This window comes from Rhynchophorus ferrugineus, unplaced genomic scaffold (assembly GCF_030347505.1).
Source record: "Rhynchophorus ferrugineus isolate W39M unplaced genomic scaffold, kcgeb_rfMv2 rfM1, whole genome shotgun sequence".
Lineage (NCBI taxonomy): Eukaryota > Metazoa > Arthropoda > Insecta > Coleoptera > Curculionidae > Rhynchophorus > Rhynchophorus ferrugineus.
Genome location: NW_027472580.1, coordinates 20,930,157 through 20,950,766, shown reverse-complemented (window position 1 = coordinate 20,950,766; position 20,610 = coordinate 20,930,157). Strand labels below are relative to the sequence as shown.

The 20,610-nt window shown below is 32.1% G+C and overlaps 2 protein-coding genes across 12 annotated transcripts in view; both read left to right on the top strand.

The window, feature by feature from the left end:
* The first annotated feature begins 3,138 nt into the window (after window positions 1–3,138).
* bur (GMP synthase burgundy) lies at window positions 3,139–11,092 on the top strand. 8 transcript variants are annotated; one of them, XM_076418861.1, is made up of 13 exons: window positions 3,374–3,580; window positions 3,897–4,092; window positions 4,453–4,569; window positions 4,774–5,078; window positions 5,138–5,291; window positions 5,353–5,490; window positions 7,464–7,695; window positions 7,959–8,118; window positions 8,187–8,331; window positions 8,384–8,613; window positions 8,707–9,013; window positions 9,081–9,269; window positions 10,334–11,092. In XM_076418861.1, exons 2-13 carry the CDS (start codon window positions 4,075–4,077, stop codon window positions 10,433–10,435), a joined length of 2,097 nt encoding a protein of 698 aa, XP_076274976.1. In that variant the 5' UTR covers window positions 3,374–3,580; window positions 3,897–4,074; the 3' UTR covers window positions 10,436–11,092. The 8 variants fall into 8 exon arrangements, with proteins under 8 accessions (XP_076274982.1, XP_076274995.1, XP_076274976.1 ...); XM_076418867.1 differs by lacking the exons at window positions 3,374–3,580; window positions 3,897–4,092 and adding an exon at window positions 3,139–3,277; XM_076418880.1 differs by lacking the exon at window positions 3,897–4,092 and having other exon boundaries at window positions 3,373–3,580.
* Window positions 11,093–11,617: 525 nt separating this feature from the next.
* Window positions 11,618–20,610, top strand: part of LOC143205822 (protein KATNIP homolog) — a 34,716-nt gene continuing 25,723 nt past the window's right edge. For all 4 annotated transcript variants that reach the window (XM_076418854.1, XM_076418850.1, XM_076418844.1 and 1 more), the window contains exons 1-2: window positions 11,618–11,874; window positions 11,927–12,073. In XM_076418854.1, coding sequence (XP_076274969.1) covers window positions 11,759–11,874; window positions 11,927–12,073 — 263 coding nt within the window. In that variant the 5' untranslated portion in view covers window positions 11,618–11,758. The remainder of the gene's footprint in view (window positions 11,875–11,926; window positions 12,074–20,610) is intronic.

Sequence of the window (20,610 nt, the reverse complement as noted above, 5' to 3'; positions counted from 1 at the left end):
TAATTAAAATACAAATTACGAAGTACAGACAGGTCTTAGGATATGTAAATAGAATATAACTAATTCAGCTCACCCTATGAATCAGTAAAAGAAACATTTTATGAAAGCTACGTTTTTGCATTAAAAAATTAAACCGACTTCAAAAAATAAATAAGGAACTCACTAAAAGCTAAAAAATAATCACCCTTAGATTTTTAACACAAAAAAAAACACTAAAATAAATTATGTACATAATAATCGTAATAACTAAATAAAAATAATCAAAAACCTTATTTAACCTACCTACTACATGTATTGTATGTTCTACCATATATACACAATTTAGCTTAATATCTACCTAAACCTATTTATCTATTTACAATATTATTTTAACTACTACCAACTGACTACTTTGAAGTCGGTGCCGACCCTAAACAGTTATATTAATTTAGATTTATTTTGTTGGTATTTTAATTTTTGGTTTATGTCACAAAATTGTGTTATTTTTCGATTGTTATGGTTTTATTGTTTATCGTATTATATATTGTATGAGAAAAAATAGGAATAAACAAACGATGATTAAAAATAAGTAACGCTTCAGGCCCCGGAGTCCGCTGCCTAACCTAGGTGATTTGACAAATATTTTAACTAAATGACAACAAAATGTTATTGTCCCCTCCAGGAATCGAACCAGTGACCTCCGTATAGGAACTAAACGCTATAACCATGACACCATAGAAGCAATCGTCTACAGTGTTTCTACGAGGTCTTATATGCCATAGTTAGTGCTTAAAAAGCAAACTGAATGGCTTTTGCACTGAACGACTTCCGATTTTCCGTCACATCAGCTCAGCAATAACATTATACACAAATATCTGATTATTTTAGATAAAAGTATGTGAAAATTTTGTGCGTGTCTTTGAAATTGGAGGGTTTACCTTGATTTCGATATCGATATTTTTTGCAGCATCTACGAAAAACATCGATATTTTAGATATATTGATATTTTCAAGCAAAAATAAGATATTAATATATCGGCCCAAGGATATTTTTTTCCTTGTTAGCTGACGATTGATTTCTTCAATTACAAAAACCAAATCTATTCGTATTTCAATTACAGGTAATTCAAATATTATCCAACTCTGACTATGGAATATACAATACGTAATTCTTCTTTTAGGGCAGAATAAAAATCTATAGAACGCCAACCATTTATTGTGGGATGTTTGATCCGGTAAGGGTCAATTATCTCAGTCACGCCAGTAACCAGGCTGGGTAAGACCTTCTGAGATCCGACCATCTGAGTACCTAAGTTGGTCAATGACTTGTCCGGTGGGTGTAATGCTGATGACCGTGGTTCAGATCCCCTCGTTAAGCAGTAGGCCCAGTCGAGATAAATACCACTTGGTAAAAAGGATACTCTAAAATATAATAAACAAAATAATAAGTGTATACAATAATTATTTACATTAATATTTACAAATATTGAGTTTACTAGTACTCTTCTTTGGGCTAATGCGATATCATACTAGATTAAAAAATCTGCTTTTCATGACTCTGCGAATTTTCCAACAACCAAGTTAATAATATAGTCTATTCAAAGTTTATTTGTATATGTATCATGGACATTTGTGTTCGAAATTCATTTTATTCCTCTTTCATGTTCTAAACCCTGACTTTGATACCTTCACATTATGTACAAATATAATTAGGTAGATAAATGTTAGTATTTCATTATTATTTAATCCATTTGGGAAAATGAGACTGACACTATGCCCCTAAAGCGGGAAGACGTTCATTTGAAAATCACTCCCACTATCTTCAGTAAAACCATTCAAATTTTACGTAAGTTCAACAATTTTTACGAATTTCCAGCTGGTTACTCCAGCAAAGGAAGCTTTTCTAAGTAAAAATATCTCTGTATACTTTTTCAAACCGCTAATTACTTTGTCAACCACCTAATGTTCTTAAAACGGGGAAAAAAAAACAAAAGCAATTCTGATCTTTTTGAACAGCTGTCAGGTAGAAAACGTATCATGTTGGGTGACCTTATTGGCTTAAATTTTACTTCGGGCTTTTCTATTTTATTCCACTTACTAATAAAAAAATGTTATAATAATAAAAATATTATAATGGTAAAAAATATTCTCAAAGTATTTGTGGATTTATCCTCAATGTTCGTGCGATAACGATCGAGGGCTTCCAAATTCCAACGACTACGCGCCAAACAGGCAAAAACATCATGAAGTAATAATAGAGTCGATTCCCCATCGTATTTTCAACCAACCAACGAGCGAACGAACGAAGCCGCATGGAAAATTTCGAAGCGGTCGCAACGGGAAGTCCGGATCGATACGGCTGGCTGAAAGGCAGGCAGTTTGTTCGGGTCGACGAGTTCTAAGGTCTAGAGCAACCCGATCCCCATAGAAAGGAGTCCGATTTTAACGTTAGCACGTTAAAATATATCGGCATTGTATATTGATGAAAGTCTATTTTGTTTTTGAATTGCTGTTGATTTAGCCCACTTTTTTATTTCAGCTAATTGGCTTCAACTAATTAGTAAAAGGGGTTAAATACCCAAGATGATTATATATTATTCTAAGATTATTATATTTTTGAGCCGTTTTTTTTTAATAATGATGTAAAAATAATATTTTAAGTAATTTTGAAAATACCTTTTGTTCTTATTGAACATACACAACATTCCATATAATTTCTAAAGTATAATATACATTGAAATTCTGCAATACCTACATGTATTACGTATATTAAAAGATGAATCTACAACAATTTAATAACTTTAATTCATAGTTCGGTCTATCATTTTGATTTCTATGGTACCCGTATATTTTATACATTAAACATTTTATAAATTAATTAGGTTTATAACAATATAATTTTTACAATAATTCCTCAAATGTCACATAACAATTACAAAAAAAATTATATGTATAGTAGATTCAATAAGTTATCTTTTCGTGATTAGAAATTTAAAATATTAGCTATCACAGCTTTTGAAAATAAAAAATAAAACAAATCATATTCAATTTAAAAGCCTCCTGGCCATCTATGTTTAAAATATATTATTAAGACTTATACTCTTTATAGAAATCTATATATAAGTAGTGTCGATAGCGGCATCTATACATTTGTCTGTAAATTTAAATGTCATCGGTCCTAACAGTTTTTCGGAACGACCGGTAAAATCGCATCGTTTTTGTGTTTAGTGATGTGAATTCACCGTATTCTCTCAAAAGTTAACTATTTACTCTTAATTACTTGTTGTTCTTGAATTCAGGTAAGTTTTTCTATGGAGCTAAATTGATTGGATATATTCTGTCATGTGGGTGCTTAAATGTTCTGCAAATGTCTTAGTTTTCATTGAAAACAGATCAGTCCATAAGGAGACCGTATAGGTCATGGTACTTAATGTCAAAACACTATTTTGTTAATGGCATAATTGCACGTGTGTTTTAAAAAAATATATGAATTATTCTATGTTATATTGTGCAGGCCTAGGAACTGTGGTATTTGATATCTGATTACAATTACGTGCTCATAATCATATTTATACAGTACTTAAATACTTCTTGATACTCAAGTAGGTAGTGGTTGTGTTATCTTAATACTTCATTTTTTGCGGATTTTTTTGCTGTCTAAATTATAACCCTTCTTTGTGTTGCTTCTGTTTTTAATATTGCCAATATAAAATATGCTTCAATCTTGTATATTAATTATGCCAACTTAGTTCGCATAACCTTACATTTCGGTTTTTAAATTTAAATAGGGCCTTATGCAATTCCGATAAGTAGATTATTTGATTTGTTTGAATGTCCGATTTTTACAATTTAATTGATATTATAGACTTGTACGTTGCATACTGGCTATTGAAGATATTTTTGTTTATTTCATTGTAGGAACCTGCAGCACCTGACACATTTTAATAATAATTTAGGTGCCAAATGCACACTCACGCAGTTTAAATTTAGAGATGGACTGTTTTAGATTAAAATAGAATTTCAATTTTTATTCTATTTTCCTTTGTGTTTGGTGCCTTTTTAACTAGAAAATTTCAAGAGGTATAATGAAGTGGGGATGAATTTATCTTTATTGGTAACTTTTACACAAATACTGTGTGGCGTCTTTAAGTCAGTTTATAGTTTGTTCAAATTACTTTTTATAATATGAAATTGATATTTATGTGCTTTATAGTGCAATAATGAAAAACAATGTAGCAACATGTTTGTCTTGGATTGTATATTATTTCAATGTTGATGTTGAAATATTTATCATTCTATTATGAAATAAATATATCATTAAAAATAATAATTTCATATATGTTGTAACATCTTAGTCATACAGATACTGTTTCCAGTTGTTCATTTTAAAATCAGAGTGCCATCAGTAATTATAACACATACACTTTGAATAATACTTTAATAAACTGTATTTTAATCATAATAAAATTTTTAGTGTTGTTGGAGTAAAGCTATGCACAATATAAACTTAGAAGGTCAATATACTAAAAGTAATGGGGGACATAATCCAGAAAAAATCTGCATATTGGATGCTGGTGCTCAATATGGAAAGGTAATTAAATATTCATGTACTATGGAAAGGAGAAATAAGAAGGCAACTTAATAATTATTTGACTTTATGTTGTTGATACAATTCTCCAAAAGTAAAATACTCTTGTAACAACTGGGACTAGTGAAGTTATAAAGTTCCAGCTACACCATGATTGACAGTCTTTAAAAATGGTTTCTTGATGTTTTAATTTTATATATTCTTTAGGTAATCGATCGGAAAGTTAGGGAATTGTCTGTTGAGTCAGATATATTACCACTTGATACACCAGCTTTCAATATTAAAGAAGCTGGATACCGAGCTATCATAATATCTGGTGGCCCTAGTTCTGTGTATGCAGCAGATGCTCCACGTTATGATGCAGACATTTTCAGAATAGGTATACCAGTTTTAGGAATTTGCTATGGTATGCAAATGTTGAATAAAGAATTTGGAGGATCGGTGCAAAGAAAAGATACTAGAGAAGATGGCCAGTTTTTAATTGAAGTTAATACAAAATGTTTATTGTTTAAGTGAGTTTCATTTAATATTAAAGGGATGATAGTAATAATCATGTCAATTTTTTATGCAGAGGTTTAGAAAAAAGCCAAGAAGTCTTACTGACTCACGGTGATTCTATAGAAAAGGTTGCTGACAATTTTAAACCTATTGCTCAGTCACAAGCCTTCATAGCCGGTATAAGTAATGAAAAAATGAATTTGTATGGTGTCCAATTTCATCCTGAGGTACGCTAATATTAAGTAAAAAATAACTTTTCTAGTTTGAAGTTTGTTTATTCCTTTTTAGGTTGATCTTACCACAAACGGTAAAATAATGTTGAGAAATTTTCTTTTTGATATTTGTGGTCTCACTGGTAACTTTACTATTCACGGTCGAGAAGAGCAATGTATAAAGTATATCAAAGAAGCAGTTGGCAACAATAAGGTTTGTCTTTATTTGTTAAGGAGTATTTTTAATTATATGAGATTGGTAAAAAAAGGATTTTTGGGTTTTCCTAATTTATTGATCTAAAATGGCATATAATTTTTCAATGAAATCATACTATAGCGCATCTGAAAGGTATAAGATATAGATCTCTAGAATATTCTTGAAAAGTAGTGTCGGATATAGGAAAGGCGTTGTTTTTCATAACAAATTTCATAACAAAATTAGACCACACACATCGTTACTGAAATTCAGTGATTGGGAAGGTTTGATACACCATTTTATATCCCAGATCTTTCCATATGTTATTTGTTCCATTGTTCTGATCTCTATAATATTCTCTTAAAAGTGTATAGCGGGGCATAAAAAAGGTTTTCAAAAATAGCTTCAGTTTTTCGTGCAGAAATCTCGTGCAAAGTTCTACAGTGACGGAATTATAATTTTAGCAGAATAATAACAAAATGCCATTGTTCAAAAGGGCGCATATGTATGTTAATTTAGGCAGTTCTGTGATTATTTCTAAGAATCGCCAGTTGTGATTTTAGATTTATATTTTAAATTGCACATTAATTTAGTTTATATACATTAATTTAATTTAAATTTGCATTTTTTATATCATAAAAAAATCCAAATTTAAATTTTATATGTAAAGTTTATTTATCATAATAATATTTCTAATAGTGCCGTAGCCTTGGGAGATGGTGTTAGGAATTCCTTAATAACTAGTTGCTATAAAAATTAATTTGCAATATTCGGAGTAATATTGAACTCTCTTGTTATGAGGCCATCATTGGAAGCGAAACACGTTCAAAAAGTGACGAAAATTGTTGACTCACATGTCGACTGTACAATACAAGACACCACACGTGTGTGGTAACTATACTGATATGTTGACGCATTGACCTGATGGACCCTGTTCTGACGTCATACAATAACTTTCATTGATTGTAATGTTCCAAATTTTGTTCATGTTTTGTTGATAAGGATCAGAAGTTTTGGCATCATGAAGAAATATGTCGGAAGGTCACCGCTCGAAATTTAAAATATATATTCCGTGTTTATATTATATATAAAGGATAATTATTCACACTCTTAAAGTAAAACTGTTTTTGTTTACCTCAGATAATATGTAATACAGGATACATTAGTTAATCACATATATGTTCATTTAGGGTGGCTCGTTGTTGAGATAATATGAAAATAGGCTGTGTGTGAGGTGTTAAACGGATTTAGTATATTTGTAAAGCCCGTGTATGTTGTTATGTAGAAAATATAATATCGCTTCAATGTCCACTGCGCCTGTTTATGGTGGCACAGATTCGAGCAAAAATAACCATATATTCATATTTTTCATGCAATATGTCTATAATGTTGTCCGTTTTCTAGGAATATTCGTTTGTTCCTTGTGTATTGACTTCAAACACTCACTACTATTTTGTTGAAGGAATTTGCACTGAAACTGAAAACACTGTTTGATATAAAACTGGTTTATTTCAATGTTAAAGACTACATGTGGCAGACGGGAGGATGGATAGAATATTATATTATGTCAAGGTTATATGAAAGTGTCAAGGAAATGAAATAGGAAAGAGGGAAAGGCGTAGTCGTGCCGCTTTTTTATACCAGGAATCGCATGATACAAATGCTCTTGTGTTGCCAACCTCAGCGTGGGCGTATTTGTGGTAGTCAAAGAGCTTGCTACAGTAACGCCATCTTACAGTAGTTAATGTTAATAGCCTCTTCAACATCGTTTCCGAAAAAAAAAACTCGTACCAACGAGCCTTCCTATCACCTAGTGAGTCTCGTGAATTAATGCGTTTCCATTTATGACAATTATGATTGTCATTCAAGTAAAGCTGCCAACATCGACCCCCCCCCCCTTATTGAAAATAGTGTTTTTGAAAACAAGCAAAAGCTTTAACATAACATTAAATCGTATTTAATAAAAATTTGTTTTTCTTAACATTGTTTAGGTACTTCTTCTTGTTAGTGGTGGTGTAGATAGTACAGTATCAGCGGCATTATTCCATAAAGCATTACGGCCTGATCAAATCATAGCAATTCACATAGACAACGGGTTTATGAGGAAGAACGAAAGCGCAAAAGTACACGACTCCCTTCAAAAAATCGGATTGACTCTACGAGTTATTAAAGCAGCCGCAACGTTCTCTGAAGGCAGTACAGTAGTTCCTATAGATAAAGAAGGTTTGTAATGATTTCTACCGAGGTTTTGGGAAATGCGGTAAGGTGACCATTTATAAAGTGTTAAACGTCACTGAAGTTTCATTTCCAAAAGCACCACTTTAGTCTATAAAATATGATTCAATTAATTTAAGGGAACAATTGAACCATATTATATGACTAACACTAAAGACTAACTACTTTAGACGTATGTAAGACGTTATAGAGTTTATTAAATTATTTGCATCGGTAGTTTAAAGTTACTAATAACTGGCATTATATTTTAGGCAATGCTCGGACCCGCGTCACTAAAATGTTGTGTCAAACGACAAATCCGGAAGAAAAGCGAAAAATCATTGGTGATATATTTGTGAAAATTTCAGACGAAATTATAGCAGATCTTAAATTAAAACCGGAGGAAGTTCTATTGGGACAGGGCACTTTAAGGTATATATGTCACAGTCAATACAGGAAACCGCATCATGTTTACAGTAGAATGTCGTTTTTGTGTTTAGGCCAGATCTAATTGAGTCTGCTTCAGCATTAGCGTCTGGAAAGGCCGATACTATTAAAACTCATCACAATGATTCGGGGCTTATTCGAAAATTGCGCGAGGAAGGTCGTGTCGTGGAACCTCTTAAAGACTTTCATAAGGACGAAGTGAGTTATTTCCCTGAAGTGTTGATTCATGTTTTAACACTCATTTTTCTAGGTTAGAGTAATAGGCAAAGACCTGGGTCTTCCAGCGGAGATAGTAATGAGGCATCCTTTCCCAGGACCAGGCTTGGCTATACGGGTACTTTGCGCGGAAGAACCTTATATGGAGAAGAATTTCTCAGAAACGCAAGTGCTAGTCAAAATTTTAGTTGAATTTGATCAGATGTTTCAAAAGAAACATGCTCTGTTAAATCGAGTTGAGACTGTCACGACGGAGGAGGAAAGGTAATTATGTTTTATTTTATTATATATTAAGTAGCTATTGATGTTATGTAAAGTGTGGAGCGGTATTAATATGTAGTAACATTTTGTTTTCAGGTCGGTTCTAAGGCGAATATCTTCGAAGCAACGCTTAGCAGCTACCTTGTTGCCCCTTCGTACTGTTGGGGTTCAGGGAGATTGTCGTAGTTACTCATATGCTGTCGCCGTTTCCAGTGAGAAAGAACCTGATTGGAGCGACATATTTTTCTTAGCTAGACTGATGCCGCGCGTTTGCTGCAATGTCAATAGGGTGTGCTATGTTTTTGGCGGCATTGTTAAAGAACCTCTGCCAGATGTAACGCCCACTTTCCTTACTGGAAATGTATTAGCTACATTAAGACAATGCGATGATGTGGCTATGACTGTAAGAGAATGCTCTATTTTTCAAAATATGTTCGATGTTATGATAATTCTTTTGTGTTTTGTCGTAGGTGTTACAAAATTCTGGTCATATGGGATCCGTCAATCAAATGGGCGTCATATTGATTCCATTGCATTTTGATCGAGATCAGGCCCTGAGGACACCTTCCTGTCAACGTTCTGTTGTTCTTAGGCCATTCTGTACCCAGGATTTTATGACCGGTTCTGCGGCGGTTCCCGGCAGAGATTTGCCTCTCGATGTAAGACTTTTTGTTTGTAATAGATATACAACTTTGCTTCCACCGTTTGTTTTGAAATCATGACTAGCTAATATTTTCTGCAATTTTTTGTACAGCGAATCAGTGTCGTGTTAAAAAAGCCTGTTTACCTCTTAATATACTTCTTTATAAGAGCAAATGTTCTGGTCGCCAGGCTGTGTACTATTTATTAAAATATGCTCTAAATTTAAAAATTTGAATTAAGCTAGATCTAGTTACAGAGTATTACATAGTATTTTTGAACATGTGACCGAACTTTCTCATGTTACAGAATTACTTGATTGAATTCCTACTTCTATATGAATAGTTGGAAATCTCAGAAATAGTGGAAGGAAAGATTCACATCTATTAAATATTATTCTGTTGTTAGTCATTCTAAATTATTCTTGGAAACTTGGTATTTCCACAAATTGGTACACTGATACAAATATTTAAGCATTTGTTATAAAGGCTTTTTCATTTTTGATTTAATACTCGTGTGATTTTAATGCTATCTCATATGAAACACCTTATTATTTTGTTTCTATTTAAATTTTAACATACATACATCTATGGGAGGTTCTAAAAAGGTTCCTAAACTATGAATGAAACACTCTCTAAATACCTTTCATTGTATGGAATCCCACGTCCAATAATTTCAATTCAAATTCTCTCCGATATAAATAATAACAAAAACTTTGACAAAAATTAAGAACAAACAAAATATCGTTCAATTTGTGTCTCATTTTATTTGGCAATTTCAACACATTTTCCTGTAATATTGATCTTTTTTGTTCATACAAGTCTGAAATGTAAATTTTAACGCTGATAAGATGGTTGATTTTTCTAGCAAAGGTATTTACGGCTAATTTTTATTATACAGTTCTTAAAAAATATTTACGACTTGTTTTGGCCTATAAGAGAAACTTAATCATACACTTAAACAACAGTAATGGATTCTTCCACTGAACCCCCTTAGTAGTTTTTTTAAAATACTACAATATGTTATATATATATATATATATATATATATATTTGTTACTAAACGTAATGTTTATATTTATTAGATCGTGCAAAAAATGGTTCAGGAAGTGGAAAAAGTCCCTGGTATCTCCCGAGTGTTGTACGACGTCACTTCGAAGCCCCCGGGTACAACAGAATGGGAATGATGTAGGCAATGGCTGTGCAGTGCACTTCATCGTATGAGAAAAGCAGAACATCTATATAAACTATTCGTTTTTTAATTGTAATTTGTTATATCTTCAGCCAGCTTAAGTAAAAATGATATTCAAATAGTCGGTGGTTCCAAATCGCTGAACATTTTTTGATCGTTCAAAATATTGTTTTTACTATAAATATTTCTTTTTTATAATGAAAGATAGCTATAACAATTATTTATAGTAATCAGTAAGTCTATAAAAGACCCAGTCCAATTGCAAAGGAACTAGGATCGCAATCTTTGCAATTAGTCTATTTTATCTGGAAGTTTATTAATAAAATGCACGTATCATTTTCCATTTTCTTATTAGATTTTCATTTTAAATAATGCCGCAATGTGTATGTTTATGCAGTCGAACCTAAAAATCATTAATGCAATTAAAGTTTACTTCAATTTGTTATTAAATCGATTTTGTGGTCCTGTTTTTGTTTAGATGATTTTAATATCAACCTTGGTAGTGTAATATTTTTTAAAAAGAACCGAGATGTTTCCTGTTATTATGTTTTTGCTTTATAAATTTTCTTTCTTCATTTCAAATGGCCCCTTCTATATGTCCTTGTTTTTATGTTATCAATTTTTGTTTAATATAGTAAATAATTATTTTGAATTTGTACTTTATTTATTCTCATTTCAATTTCAGAATGTTGGCATTTTTTATAGCTTTCGATCTCTATTGCTAGGTATGTAATCAACAGTTGCTTTGCAAGCACCGCAGTTGTAGATCGAATAGGTTATGGGTTTTGTGTGATAACAAAAATATTAAATAAGGACAGCGTTAAAGTCAATACATCTTAGTGAATGCAAAGCTTTTTTTCATAAATAATTTTATAGACAATGGGATGAATGCGAAATAAATCGATGTCGAACATTCATGACCTACATCGGAAACGAGCTATTGTAACAAAATTTTCTTAGTTGTATTAAAAAACAAATTCAATGACTAGACGACCTCAATATTAAATTCGCTAGAACTTTCAAAAGCCCGAAAATTAATGGATATTCACATTTGACATCTTCTATAATAAAATATTATTTTTAAACTCGGCCTATATTTTCCCTCGAACGTTACCCACACAAAACCACCGGTTTAAAGTCGCCAATAGTTTTGGGAGACTCGTCACCGTAGCAACGATTATAACCAAGCGGCGTTCCACCATAACAAACGTTAGTGTCAAAAGCAACTTCATGGAATATTGAAGTGAAAATTATAGTTTCATTCTCAAACAATGTGAAAAGTAACAGTTTTTAATCGAGAAACGCGCAATCTTAAATAATGGAAGGACAAAGTACACCGAATTTAAGTGATTTGGGACAATCGGACCAAACTGCTCGTAAATCTGGAAATAAGACTGATAGTCAGGTTCCTAAATGGCTCGAAGAGATTACAAGGTACAAGTTTATATGATGATGTGATACCATAAGCGTTTATATCGATTTGCAGTACACTATCTCGAGAATATTTCGAAGAGCCAACGAGAAGAAATTCAATAGCTTCTCCTGATCATGGTTTATTTGGGTTGGCCTTTAGTAGTTCTAATATTCCAAGTCGTATACCTTATTGTGAGGGTAAAATTGGAGAATCTAAACAGTAAGTAAAACGTTGAAAAGCAACACAAATAGTATTAAAAAATTAAAAATATAAATAACTATTTAAAGTTTATTGATTAAAATAATGATATATCTAGATTACAACCAGTCTGACATGGTATCTCTTATATTTTCAAACTAAAGATAATATTAATATGACTTGTTCAAACTCCACTATCAAAATAATATTCCTAATTATCTTTTATCACTTATTTATTAATATAAGATCGCATTTTATGCTGAAAGATACCTTTAGCTGGAATAAAGTGTCAAAAATAAAATTTTGTGGTAATGAACATCTTGTACTTGAAATAACTTATATGGAGTCACACATAACTATTTTGATTGTTACTAGAGTAATATCAACAACTTCAGTCTACATTACCTGAAATTTTTCACGTGCGGTTTCTAATGTTTGAATGCTTTTACTTCTGTGTTGAAGTGACAAAATTGCTCTCTTATTTTCTGTAAATTTAATATGTTTGAGTCTATTAATATATTTTCTAGTTTCGCTGCAGATTTATTCGTCCTTTTATCTCCAAATGCTCTTGCTAGCTGATTATGTATAATAATAAATTTAATAAACCAAATATTAATTGAAGTAAATGAATGTGATTTTTTAAAAAATCTTTTAATCTATGATAATTTAATATTTTTTAAAACTATTGGCAATGCAGGTATGATCAAGCTATTAATTATATCTGTGGTAGTAGCTATCTAGGAATATTTAATAGCATCAAGGCCAACGTTACAATATGAAAACATTATAAATAACGATATAAATCATTATAAATGTTCAAAGGTTGTTTTATCGTATTAAGTATAATGCGTTCGCCATATAAAATTCATATGAGTTTATTTTCTAGAGACTCGTTTAGTTTAAAGAAATTAATTTTTTTTTGTATTAGTTGATTTAAGAAAAATCAACTAATACAACTTGTTTTGGTCATTGTTTTTTTTTCAAAATATTTGGAAGGCGATGATCAATTTTTGATGTGGTTGCTTTTTGTCTTTAGCAATCTGATCAAATTTGCCCTGTTAGGCCTTATAAAATTGAATAGTAAATCTGGCTTTAATTATCTACAAGTTTTTTACATATTTTGTAGACAGTTTAACATATACATGGTATGACTGCAAGTTTATTACATTAATGTAAATGAAAGCATTTGGAAAGCGTCACTTTTTTAATAGTCAATAGTCATATGTTATTTTAAATTTAAAATAATACTGTTTTATTCTTTAAAGAACTTGAAGAAACAGAAGAAGTTAGAAAGTTAAAATTTAAATAATTAAATTCGACAAATAAGCATTAAGATATAATTACTAAGAATAAAAAATCTACTTAGCCTACTTATACTATTCATCTATCAAGCACTATGAAGTTATGAAAACAAGTCTAGACTAGACGTACTAAAATATTAGGTATTGTTTGTATTGGGTAGAAAGGATTTGAATGTATATATAACTCGGTCTTACTATCATCTGATGCACAAATGGTCAAATTTGTAAACGTATGCATTGACCGTATAATAATCCGTCCCCAACTGTCATCTTTAAAAGTTAAAGTTTGACAAAAATGTCATTTATTGTCAATTTATTTAATTGAATTTGCGAATAACGTCATCCGCATGAATCGGATTTGGTTCTATCTGAAAACCTAATCGAAAAAGGTCGAAGTGCGTATGGGTGACGTCATTGGCAAATTTTATTCAGTAATTTTAACATTGTTTGAATAATATAAGGAATTTTGCTATTAATATATATATATATATATATATATATATATATATATATATATATATATATATATATATATATATATACGTCTTATTTTGCGATCACAATAATGTATATTGATGACATCAGGTGCTTGTATGTATTATGATCATTTTTATTCATTTTAAGAAAACATTTATTTAAAAAAAATGTACAATATGTATTCACCAAAATATTTATCATCATTTTCTACAACTTATTCCCACCTTTTTGGCAACATGACGATACCTTATAGAAAGAACGATGTTGGTTTATGATAGGATATATAGATCTAAACGGGTTATAATCAGAAACACAACACAACCTTTGCAACGTGTGGTCGAGTGTTGTTAAACTAGAGGACGTCGGTAGATATCTGTAGTAACAGTTTCATTCGGTTTTAGCAGCTCGTAATGCACTACACCTTGCTGATCCCACCATATTCACAGCAACACCTGGTGGTGCATTGTTTTTGCGCTCAGGAGGATTGTCATAATAGATCCATATTTCATCGCCTGTCATAATACTCTACAGAAAATTGAATTGAATGATGAAATGGTTTGAAATAGCATTTTCAATCTATTTGTACGGATGTTATTTTCTCAATGATGTACTGTTAAACTGTTCGATGGTTCTTTTGAAAAGTGCAAGTGCACAAGGATTTGAAATTGCAACGTTGCCACTTTCTGAAAATTATATTTATATTTGTATATTTGAAGAATATATAGTCTATTCAAAGTTTCTTTAGTAATACATCATTTGTGACGTCGAAATTCAGCTTGACATGCAAGAAAATTCTAATCTAAATAAAATAATTGAATAAAAATGTTATCAAATATAATTTATTTTAACATTATAGTAAATCTATTACATATTCGATAATATCGAAGGACATAAAACTACAATTAAGAACACAGGTATAATAGTTTGTAGGTTAGATTTGTTTTGTCTACATTGAACTGTTTTTCCAGACCATCCATGAGGTAGACTTTCTAGGCGCGTTTTTTTATGTAGTGGTATCCCCCTGTAGGCCTAATCCACCTAATTAACAATTGTATATCTGAGAAACATATTTTACTTTCATTCGAGAGCATATTTACCTTTTTACATTTAGTTCTTATTTCTTTATATCTTGGTATCACTGGATATTTAATTTTTTCTGCTGCTATCTGTGTACACCATTCTTCATAAAATTCATCTCTGAATTCTGTCTAACGCATTTACCATATCTACAAAACAGTTAGTATTCATTCTCTCCTCAAACATCTGTGCACACAAATCTTTCACGCCCTGCAATAGCACTTTCTATTCAGTTATGTTCAATTAATTATGTGCTACCTTTAGTTGTTTCCACTCTCATCATTCTGTCTCAGGAATTTCCAGCATTGCACAGCGTTATCATATATCCTAAAAGTTTCCTTCAGTCACTTTCACTTTCTGACTCACTGTCCAATTCAATTACTACTAAACTGTTAATTTCTAATCTGTCTAAATATCTGTCTGTATTAATTACTTCCTCTTGTCCTTTTTATGTCTTATCGAGTTCATCCAAACCGAAGGTGTTATGGTTACAATTCTTCCTTCCACATATCCAAACAATTTTTGATGGAATATCATTTTCGACCAGCAATATATCTGCAATTAATTATTAATAAATATAATGACCAACAAAACCTAATCGAATGCTACTGCAACTTTTACCTTTTTTGATCAATTTATATTGTCTTTACACTTTTTTTGTTACTATATGAAGGATGTAAGACATCCTTTCATATACTTTTACAGGGCATAGGGTTTAAATAGTGTAAAGATAACCCTCGGAGAGATTTAATGGAACTTCCAGACATTACCTAAAAAATAATTCAATTTTTAAAGCATGAAATAAGACCAAGGAAGATAAACTATTTGAACTTGTGTATCTTGATGAAACTTGAATATTTCAAAATGATTCATTGTGGCACTCTTAGCAAGACACTTATAACTTAACTTTTTATAAACATAAAGACAAAGACATAGAGAAAAGAAAATAAAACAATATGTAAGATAACTATAATGTAAGAACGGCTGGACCGATTTGGATAATTTTGGTCTTGAATTATTTGTGGAAGTTCAGGGAAGATTTAAAAGGCGAATAACTATGAAAATGTTCGAAATTAAATTAAAACAAAATTTTTGTTTTTTCTTTGATGTCAAGAATCGAAACCGACAATCTACGTGCGCGAGAACATTCTAAACTTCGATGATCCTTTGTGATAGTGACATTTCAAATTATGTGCTCTTTTTCTTGTTGATTTTTTGTGACAATGACACTTTACTGCTAAGTGCGCGAGAACTTTTCTCACTTTGATTAATTACAATTTACGATGCCGAGGAGAAGACAACCTGACTTAGGTCGTCGCAGTCAATCAAATGTGCGAAGAGCTACCTCACGTGCTAACCGCACTGATTACCAGAGAGAGACAGATCAAGAATATAGTCGTATTGCTATGTCAGAATTGCGTTCTGTAGAGAGTGACAATGAAGTAGATAGGCTTATAATGCAATGAGTTCGTGCAGATCAAACACAACAAGAGCGAGCAGGACATAATGAAATTGAGCGATTCCGCAGACACAGTGCTCCTGTGGTTTTGGAACGAGCTGCATTCCACTATGTTGCGGCAATAGATTAGTGTACCGACAAATCGGTAACAATTTGGGAAATGACAATAATTTGTAAATATTGCAAGGAGTTAAAATAGAGTGGCGAGTCTAGTGGATTTTGTTGCGCTGAAGGCAAAGTAAAATTGCCACAATTGGTCAGAAATATAACAGCTATTTCCAGATGACATCATTTGGGCTACACGTATTATACAGGACAATTTCATGCTCACTTTCCCATAGTTGACCCAAAATTGCATGCAGTAGTTACCAAACACATGATACGTGGACCTTGCGGAGTTTTTAACTACAATTCACCATGTATGGTTGACGACAAGTGTTCCAAGCGATACACAAGAGACCTGATTGCTGAAACCATAACGGGAAATAATGGATACCCATTGTATCGTCGGCGAATAGTTGCGGACAATGGGCGATCGGTAGTTGTGAAGGTAAGAGGACAAAATTTTGATGTAGATAATCGTTGGATCATGCCAAACTCGCCAATATTATCCAAAGCCTTTAAGATTCACATCAATGTGGAATATTGTAACTCTGTGAAGTCGATAAAGTACATATGTAAATATGTTAACAAAAGTAGCGATATGGCCGTCTTCGCTATAACCAATGCAAATGACCCAATATCACAGTACCAGATGGGTCGTTAGGTAAGTAACAACGTAGCAATTTGGCGTATATTTTCATTTGCGATCCATGAAAGACACCCTACAGTAGTCCATTGGCAGTCCATTTAGAAAATGGTTAGGAGGAAAAAAGTCAAGGATTCGAAATTCGAGAATCACAATGCGACCATTCAGAATTTTCTTCCGGGACAGGTGGTTTCCTTCAAATCAGTCGACACCGTTATGAACCAGGACGGCGTAGTAAACTATCCCACGGAGTTTTTAAATTCACTGGAATTGCCTGTATTACCACCTCACAATTTGAAGTTAAAAGTAGGACCAGTTGTCATCATGCTGCGTAACATTAATCAACCTCGACTGTGCAATGGAACAAGACTGGCTGTGAAAAAGATGATGAATAACGTCATTGAGGCAACAATCATAAAGGGAAAATACAAAGGAGAGGAGGTCTTGATTCCGCGTGTACCGATGATTCCAACTGATTTACCATTCGATTTTAAACGTTTACAATTTTCAGTACGTCTGGCCTTTGCGATGACCATAAGTAAATGTCAAGGTCAGTCGTTGGAAGCGTTGGTTTGCGTAATCAACTTTGAGGTCCCCTGCTTGGTGCATGGACAATTACAAGTCACGTGTTCGCGCGTCGGAAAATCGTCACCTTTGTTTATTTACGCACCTCAAAACAAAACAAAAAATATAGTTTCAGAAAAACTTTATAATCAGAAAGCTTTAAATTGATTATCATAACTATATGTGTCTGTAAATATCTAATTGAATAACCTTATAAATAGCCTGTATTTCAGAAAAACTGTTTTTTAAGTATGAAACATCATGTGTAATTAATCGAAAATAAATTAATTACAGATTATTAGATCTTTTATTTATCTATTGAGGCAGTACGAAGTCTGCCAGGTCAACCAGTTAATATGTAAAAACACAAGCATCTATTTATCTTTACAGTCACTCAATAATATATCTTAATGGTGGCAAATTCCAGATGGTCCCAGCCAAACTGCATCGCATCGCAATTCATTCAATTCAAGCAAGGAATGCATTTCAAATGTATATGGACATATCGTGTGTAGAATCTACACATATAAAATCATGGCTATATTGTTTAACATTTCATATTGTCTATTATTCATTATGATTAATATAAAGTATTTTTCCTTTAAAGTGGAGTACCTATCCAGAAATTGAGATTGAAGCTTATATAACAAACTGTACTCTTGACCTTATTTACACAAGCTTCAACACTTGTAGCGTCACTTTTATGCTTTGTGCCCGTGGAATTCAAACGGTTTGCTTCCTGAATATTGTGTAAATCTTTACATTAATAAATAAATGTAGTCTTTCCAAATTGTCATTGCTTAAATTCTCTCGGATTTAATCCACTATAGCTTTCGTTGGAATTTTAGCAGCTAGTTTATAGCAGTTAAATTGTTAGTAGCTAAATTATAATAGGAATATCTTACCCAAGTCATTTTTATGTCTTACATGTGGTTTAATGTATTATGTATTACATTTTTTTAACCCTTTTCTATCAGTTTTATATCATCCGGGCAATAATAATTTATTTTAATACTTTCCTGGAGTTTTGAATGTCCTTCACCCTTTGATACACTCTTATGAATTCCTTATCGATTACAGTCAAAAGATGTAACAGGTTACTTGAAAAGTCCTCGACCTGGCACATAGATGGCGCTACTAGAATTAAATCCATATGATTTTTAGTTAGCCCTAACCCTCAAAAGATGCGTGTATAAATTTGACAGCTGTCGGATCATTAGTTTGTGAATTATAACATTTTGAGTGAAGCAAGTGTTTTGTTATTGTGAAAAAAATGTATAAAAAGGAAGCAGAAACCATCAATGATTGGTATGCTTAGTTTAGACGTGGTGAAGTGAGCACCGAAGAAGATGAACGCAGTGGACGCCCAGAAGAGGTTGTTACCGACGAAAACATTAAAAAAATCCACAAAATTATTTTGAATGACCGTAAATTGAAATTGAATGAAATAGCAGACACTCTAAAGATATCAACTGAACGTGTACATCATATCATTCACGAATATTTGGGTATGAGAAAGCTTTGTGCAAAGTGGATGTCGCTTACTTTTGACCAAAAACAACGACGAGTTGATGATTCGGAGTAGTATTTGGAGATGATCAAGCGTAATAAACCCGAGTTTTTGCGTCGATATGTGACAATGCATGAAACATGGCAGCATCATTTTACTCCGAAGTTCAATCGACAGTCATCTGAGTGGACTGCACACGATGAATCCACTCCAAAACGTGGGAGCAACAGTCGACTGGCAAGGTTATGGTGTGTGTAGGTCATACCGAAAATGACCACTGTAGTTCGTTGGACTCTAGCTCTCGATTGTTTGTAAAAGGCCATGTGGCAAACTCAGGCGAAAACTACCGAAGTTTACCTAATGCCTTCTATGATTCTCCAAAACTAGCTACTATTGGTTTTTGACAGTTTAAACATCCAACAAGTCTTGCTATTAATTGTCTTTCTAATCTTCCAGGTCGCTCATTATCATTCAAATCAAAATGACGAATGAATTTGTACTTTATTTATTTTCTCTTTTCAATTTCAAAATGTTGGCATTTTTTATAGCTTTCCATCTTTATTGCTAGATATGTAATCAACAATTCCTTTGCAAGCACCGCAGTTGAGATTGAATAGGTTATGGGTTTTGTGTGATAAAAATATTAAATAAGGACAGCATTAAAGTCAATACATCTTAATGAATGCAAAGCTTTTTTTGATAAATAATTTTATAGACAATGATACTAGACGACCTCGATATCAAAGTCGCTAGAACTTTCAAACCCCTGAAAATTAATGGATATTCGCATTTGATATCTTCTATAATAAAACATACTACTGGTCTTTGAATCAAAATGACTATTTTCAAATCATTGAAACCAAAATTGATAATTGGGATATAATGGATACGTTTCTAAAAGTGATCTCAAATGAAACTACAAAAGTGAATGTCGAAAGTACAATTTTGATGGTTCATGATTAGCGTATTTATACATTGAATAAGTCAATAATACCAAATGAGAAACTGTTATTTTATCTAAATAAATATCAAAACAATCGAATTTAACAATTAGATTAGATTGTTTAACAGATGTTTACATTTATGCTTCGCATTTTCATCAATAGATCTCGCTGATCAAAATACATGTAAGCATCTAATATATAGCGTGCAGCAACAAAATATAATGGTACGTTAGAATTAATGTTGGGCACAATCGAATGAAATCGACTATCGACTGTTCAGTAATTGACTACTTTTTACTATCGACTATTTCAGTCGCTATTTTTGGTTCGACTGTTTTTACTAGTAACTGTTTTCAGTCGACTGTTTCCAGTCGCTATTTTCGGTCCGACTGATTTTATTACTATTTACTATCGACTGTTTCAGTCGTTTACTTTTAGTTACTATTTTCGGTTCTACTAGTTCATTCGACTGATTTTG

Bases quoted from the DNA above. Each gene is read 5' to 3' on its own strand.
- bur (XM_076418861.1), top strand. The intron at 4,570-4,773 runs GTAATTAAATAT...TATATTCTTTAG, and splicing joins CTGGTGCTCAATATGGAAAG to GTAATCGATCGGAAAGTTAG. The intron at 9,014-9,080 runs GTAAGAGAATGC...GTTTTGTCGTAG, and splicing joins GCGATGATGTGGCTATGACT to GTGTTACAAAATTCTGGTCA.